General features: G+C 46.7%; 1 protein-coding gene across 1 annotated transcript in view; it reads right to left on the bottom strand.

Moving 5' to 3' along the window:
• Positions 1-200: 200 nt before the first annotated feature.
• GRXCR2 (glutaredoxin and cysteine rich domain containing 2) overlaps positions 201-6,000 on the bottom strand; it is a 46,660-nt gene continuing 40,860 nt past the window's right edge. The window contains exon 4 of the mRNA XM_081136098.1: positions 201-1,521. Within this exon, the coding sequence (XP_080992224.1) occupies positions 1,339-1,521 (183 nt within the window). The 3' untranslated portion in view covers positions 201-1,338. The remainder of the gene's footprint in view (positions 1,522-6,000) is intronic.

The following is a 6,000-nucleotide window of genomic DNA, read 5'->3' as shown; positions in this document are numbered from 1 at the left end:
CCACCACAAGGCAGAAAAACACACTTAAAGGTCTCTCGCCATCATTCCTGCCTCCGATATTCTGGAAAGACATAAGAGTCAACAGCTGTGAGAAAACAGGGACATAGTCAGGAAACAGACGGGTACAGAAGCAAAGGAAGTTGGCAGCGGCTCGATCGCTCCGGCTAAGCGAGGAGCAGTGGAATCATCACGGCTTCGGAGAATATTTTAATCTTTTTATTAGAAGTATTTATACTGCCTGAAAAGTATTCCACGGGTGAGTTATTTTAATAGCTGAATATCATAGGGTAACAAACAAATCTTGAAAAAATTAAGTTATGAGAACCCAAATAATCATCGTAGAAAAGCAACGCATCTCAATAGGTAACAGATTTTACAGTGTTCTTCTCAAGGGGACTGGGCGCGAGAGCTACAACGTTCATTAACAAAAGCATTTTTCTAATTTTGCTTTTCTAGGTTTGCAGGAGATACCTAGAAAATATCCACAGTCTTTTATGAAGAGATCGTATATCTTACACATAGAATAGATTTATTTATTTGGTAATAATTCAGGGGCTGGAAGAAGTCATATCACTCGAAAGTAGTGAAGCACCAAGTTTATCATAAGGAGCTTTGACTTGGCTTACATGCTCAGTAGCCTGGAGGCACGCAGACATGCCTCATCTCATCTTGTCCTAAGAAGGAGCACTGCTGTCACCTGCATGGGTTCCACCCGAGCCCATCACACAGGAGGGACTTGGGACTTGGAAAGAAAGGCCTCCTCAGCCGGCCTATCTTCAGCACGGAGCCCGGACCTGCTCTTTCGTTTGTTGGTGGCCTGCTAGTGCACTGGGCTTCGGGCATCCCTTTCTTCTGCTGCTTAATTAAAATTTCAATTTGACCAATGACGATTTGAAATGCATTCTAAGCAACAGGAATTCAGGTCATCAGAAACCTGCCTTTTTCATTCATACCTCCCTGCCCACATTTGCAAAATAACTCCCAACCAGAAAATGACTTCAACCTGCTGCCTGAAATGTACATTTATTTGTTCCCTAGCGCAAGGAGAAAACTGAGCTAAGTCAAGGGACGTTCCACGCACACGTTCCTAGAAGGATAATTTGAGGACCAGTTTCAAAGCGGACTCTAATTCGAAATGCCTCTGCCACTTAGACCCACATGGAGATGTGATCAGCCTTGTGAAATGTCATCAAGTAACTGAGGGTTTGTGTGTTTTTGCCAGTGGTGGAAGTGATCACAGCCACTGTGGCTCCCTTGCTGGGAGAGGGAGGGTGGGGGCAGTTTATTAGAAATAACCTTAGAGAAGATGTGATAAAAGCAGACATTCAGAGCCACGGGCTATTGATTGCAAATCTGGCAGGGCTGCAGGCCATTCTCGTTGCAGGCAGGGCACCGCAGGGCCCGATAGGACTCCTTAAATCTGTTGGCCAGCATCGAGAACTTGCTGCCGTGGCACAGAGAGCAGGTGGCACTGCCCGACCCTCGGCAGTGAAAACAGTTGTCATCTGGAAGCTCCCCCTCCTGCAAGAGACGGGTCAGGGTTTAGTTACAGCAGCAGTTCGAGTCCATGATCACATGCAGGTCATAATAGCACTGGGCTGCCGCAGAGGCCGGGGGGAAATATAAGGAAAACGCCTCCCACAAATGCCAGCGAGGGCACTGGCCAGGGGTGCGAAATAATCACAGCAAGTTTATCAAAGAGGGTTTCCCCGGGGGACATCTCTCAGACAGCGTCCCCTGCTACCATGGCTCTCGCTCTTCATCGCCCTTGTCACCACCTGACCCGTTATTTCTGTACATTCCATGAGGGCTGAGACTTAGCTTTCCTGCTGCCAGACTCTAAGAGTGCACATCTGCAGCCTGCCTACTAGGTGCCAGGTGTTGTTCTAAGAGCTTTCTTTCATGTATCAACCCATCTAATTCCCACAACGTCCCAGGAGACGGTGTAAGGCAGGTTTTGATCTGAGGCAGTCGAGCACCAGAGTTTATGCTCCTGTTGACACAGCCCCTCACTGCAGTTGTCCAAAGTAGATGCTCAAGAAAGATTGTTTTGTGTGACTGAGAAACTAGGTGGATGAATGAATCGATGTTGCAATCCTTGGGAGCTTAGCTCTGAATTATCGCAATACTTTATCTTTGTTCTCTTTGAGAACTGTGATAAGGCCCCAGGATTAAGAGCTCCACTCGGAGTCCCTAGCCTGGGACTGAGGCCTACCCCTGACACCTATTGTGCGCCCTGCATAGTTCCCTTAACCTCTCCAAATCTCCGTTTCTTGACCTGTGAGCTGGGAGTGATAATGCTTTACCTCTGAGTAGCTGGAGTATTAGATGAGAGAGTATATGAAAATACATACTATATTACCTGGCATGTTGTGGGTTCTCTGGACGAGTTAGTTCACGCCTAAGCCTTGCTAATAAGCTCCAGTCTTTGACTCCCACCCTCCGGAAAATGCCCCCTTGTCGACTGTCATGCTCTTCCCCTAAAACACCTCAAGAAAACTGGCAATTTTTGCACCCCTGTGCAAAGACAATACACAGGCCTATAACCTTCTAAGAAATAAGGGACGATACCAGATCTATGCCAGGTGAGTCCAGCATCAGGTCCTGTCCATTCACCTTCAAATCCATCCAGTTCTTTCCATCCCACAGCCACAATCCTAGTCAGACACCTACCAGCTCTGGCAGGAATTCATGTGCACGCCTGCCTCCGGTCTTGGGGGCTGTTCTCCCACTGATGCCAATCTCATTCAGCTGCCTACAATTGCCACAAAGCACTCAAGAAACCTTTTCATGAACACTTGCCTTCCAGATATACTTCGGATTAAAACACAATCTCCTCAGCTGGTTTAAATGTTTAGTTACATCTTTTATCAGGCTCTTTTTAAAAAATATATATATATACATATTTATATATATAAAATATCCTCACCCGAAGATATTTTTTTCCATCGATTTTTTTAGAGAGAGTGGAAGGGGGCAGGAAAGAGAAACATCAATTGGTTGCCTCTGGCTCGCACCTCGACTGGGGCCGGGGATCGATCCTGCCACCAAGGGCCGATGCTCTAACCACTGAGCAAAACCGATCAGGGCTCATTATCAGGTTCTTGTCCTTAAGTCTCTCTCCATCTGGTCTCCAGGAACCTGTCCCTCCTCCCAACCCAGGCAACTCCCCCTATTTTCAAGTGTCAGGAGGCCGTGCCCACCCACACCTCTGGGCAGGAGCCCCTCCTGCGCAGCCCCAAGCATGGCAGGCCTCATGCTCTCCTGAAAGCCCCTGCTGACCCGACAGGACGCTCCCGGGTGGGCCTTTCCCCATCGCTTCCTGGGCACCCAGTGCGGTGCCAGGAGAACATCTGCTGTGCACATATTTGCCAAACTAGTAAACAAGCGACACAGTGCTGCCTAGAGAACCCTTTCCATTCTTAAATTCTAGGAACCGCCAACACAGCCGGAGTCCACTGGGCGGCTCCACCCAGCTAACAGCTTCTTTTACAACCTAATAATAAAAATAACCTCTGAAAAGGGAGGCATTAGATCTGAAAATAGCTCCGTTGTGCTGCACAGTGCCTAAGAAGGTATTAAATTTTATTCATTCTAGATTTAGGGAATGGAAGTGATTATCCAACTGACAAAAACCTAAATCACGTCTATGCACCCTTTTGTTAATATTTTATTGATTGTTGCCATACTTTCATATATTAACAACGCAGAAATTTGTTTTTTCCCTTAAAATATTCAAAATATATACATTTCCCAAAATGTTCTTAAAACAAATTGCCACAGTCCCTTTTTCTGCCAAATCCACATTTTTTATGTTTTGCAGTTGATCCCAGTGAGATTTTAATGGTACAAATCAGTATTGTCAAAGAAAGTACAATAAAACCCTAACATAATGCTATACGTGCCATCTGAAAATTAGTTTGTATGGCATGCCAGGTCGTACAGTGAAAGATTAATAAAATGGCCTTGGTGAGCCTGCTGTGGAAAACAAAACCAAATCATCAATCACATTTTATCTGATGTGTCACTGGAGCTTCTAGTCTTACCCTGGGTTACCACCCTTCTCCAGCCATTCACCCTCGACGTGTTCATTTAATTATTTAATGATTCATTAAATCAAGGATTTACCGAGTGAGCATCTACTCTCTATAAGGCAGGCAGGATATAAGTATCTGTCTTCCATTCTTATTATTTTTAAAAATTCTCAGAAAAGATTTAGCAAGAGGACTTAAACCATAGTTGTAGAGCATAGTGTAGGTTCTAGAACTGACAACCCTTCCTGAACCACCCCATAACAGCTCCTTGAGCAAGGAAAGGGGCCTTGGCTTTCACTGCAGACTCCAAGGTTAGCCCTGAAGATGTAATCAGCGCCAATTTGAAGGCTGCTTAGGAAAGCGGTTATGATCATGAGATTGGTGGTCAGGTGCACCTGGGTTTGACTACTGGCTCCCATGACCTCTGGCAAGTTCCTTGACTTCTCTGGGCCTTGGTTTCCCCAGCTATAGAAGGAGACTAATAATATCTACCCCGCAGAGTCCTTGTGAGCATGACACAGACTATGGCACGGAAAGCATCGGGCACGGCGCCTGGCAACCATGGGCCCTCCATAAACAGTAACTAGTATTAATATTATTTCTTTTTTGTTACTATTATTTCAAAGGCAAGATCACATAAAGCATACAGGAGCCCAGATGATACACGGTCTCGAATCCACTGAACCGGGGCCTGAGTTTCCCCTCCCGTGTTCCGCTGCGGCTCAATTCAATTGTCCCTCTGCTTTACTTTGCTAGTTATTACAGAGGTGCAGCGTGGCCCGGCTTTCAGCCTCGCCTGGCCCTTTCATCAAGGTCCCCAGTGCTTCCCCGCTCCACATAACACAACAAAGTGTCTCTCAGTCAGGAGGGGCTCCTTGGTGTCCTTTGACCCCTTTCCAGAATCAACTTGTCTGGGCACTTACTGCAGGAGGGATTGGGCAAACACGTAGCAATTTAAACCAGAGTTTAAAGGACAGGCAAGTGAAATATAACCTGTCACAGCAATTTCCTGCTGTACAGCTCTGTCCTGGCTGATGGCATTAAAGACAAGAAACGTGGCTCTGTCCAAACTGAGTTGAGAGATAATTGTCATATCAGGCCTGTTGTTGCTTTTGCATTCAGGGCTGCCGTGGGACCCGTATGTTAGCATTTCTGGCTCTCTTCTGATAACATGTGCTCCTACAAGTTGTAATACGGTATGACAGAGAACAGAATTAATGAGCGTTCAGCGGGCAGGAATGCTCCTGATGGCAATGCTTAGCTGCTAGGCCACGTTCTGAGTAGTGCTACCTAGAGAAGGCAAAGGGAGGACGCTTCTTACCATCTGGGGCTTCGGTCCCCAATTCCAATATCCTTTCCACAAACATTTAATATTTACTGAGCACCTATTATGCCGGGTTCTGTTCTGGGAAGCAATGGAACTACTGTTACACCCAACACGGTGAGACCAGGCATTCACCAAATAAATACAAGACTCCAACTGTGAGGGCGGGTGGGGGGGGCCCTGAGGGGTCCCTTCTTGGGAATTCTATCCTCACGGAGGTCAGGGAGGCCCCTCTGAGGAAGCGGTGCCTCCACGCAGATCTCAGGGGCTGAGGAAGAGGTGGGAGGGAATCTGGAGAACATTCTAGGCACAGGGATGGTGCCTCTGGTAAGAAAAAGCCAAGAACACCTGAGGGGTAGCCCGGGAGGCATTGTGTCTGGGGTAGAGAGAATGAGGAGGGATGGGTAAGAGAGGAGGCTGAAGGGGCCCAGAGTAGCCAGGGACACAGCACTTTCTAGAATAAGCGAGGGGTTTGGGTTTGATCCCAAGTGAAGAGAGGCCATTGAAAGTTTTGGGTGGTGGGAAAGGGTGACAAAGGGATGACATGATCAGATTTTCAGTTCAAAAATATCTTATTGAGTGTGAGATCAGGTTAGAAAGAGATGTGAGTGGTTGTGAGCAGAACTTTATTTATATATATAT

This window comes from Miniopterus schreibersii, assembly GCF_964146895.1.
Source record: "Miniopterus schreibersii genome assembly, chromosome: 4".
In the NCBI taxonomy this organism is placed as follows: Eukaryota; Metazoa; Chordata; class Mammalia; order Chiroptera; family Miniopteridae; genus Miniopterus; species Miniopterus schreibersii.
The sequence above is the reverse complement of the archived record's forward strand: the minus strand, read 5'-3'. Positions and strand labels throughout refer to the sequence as shown.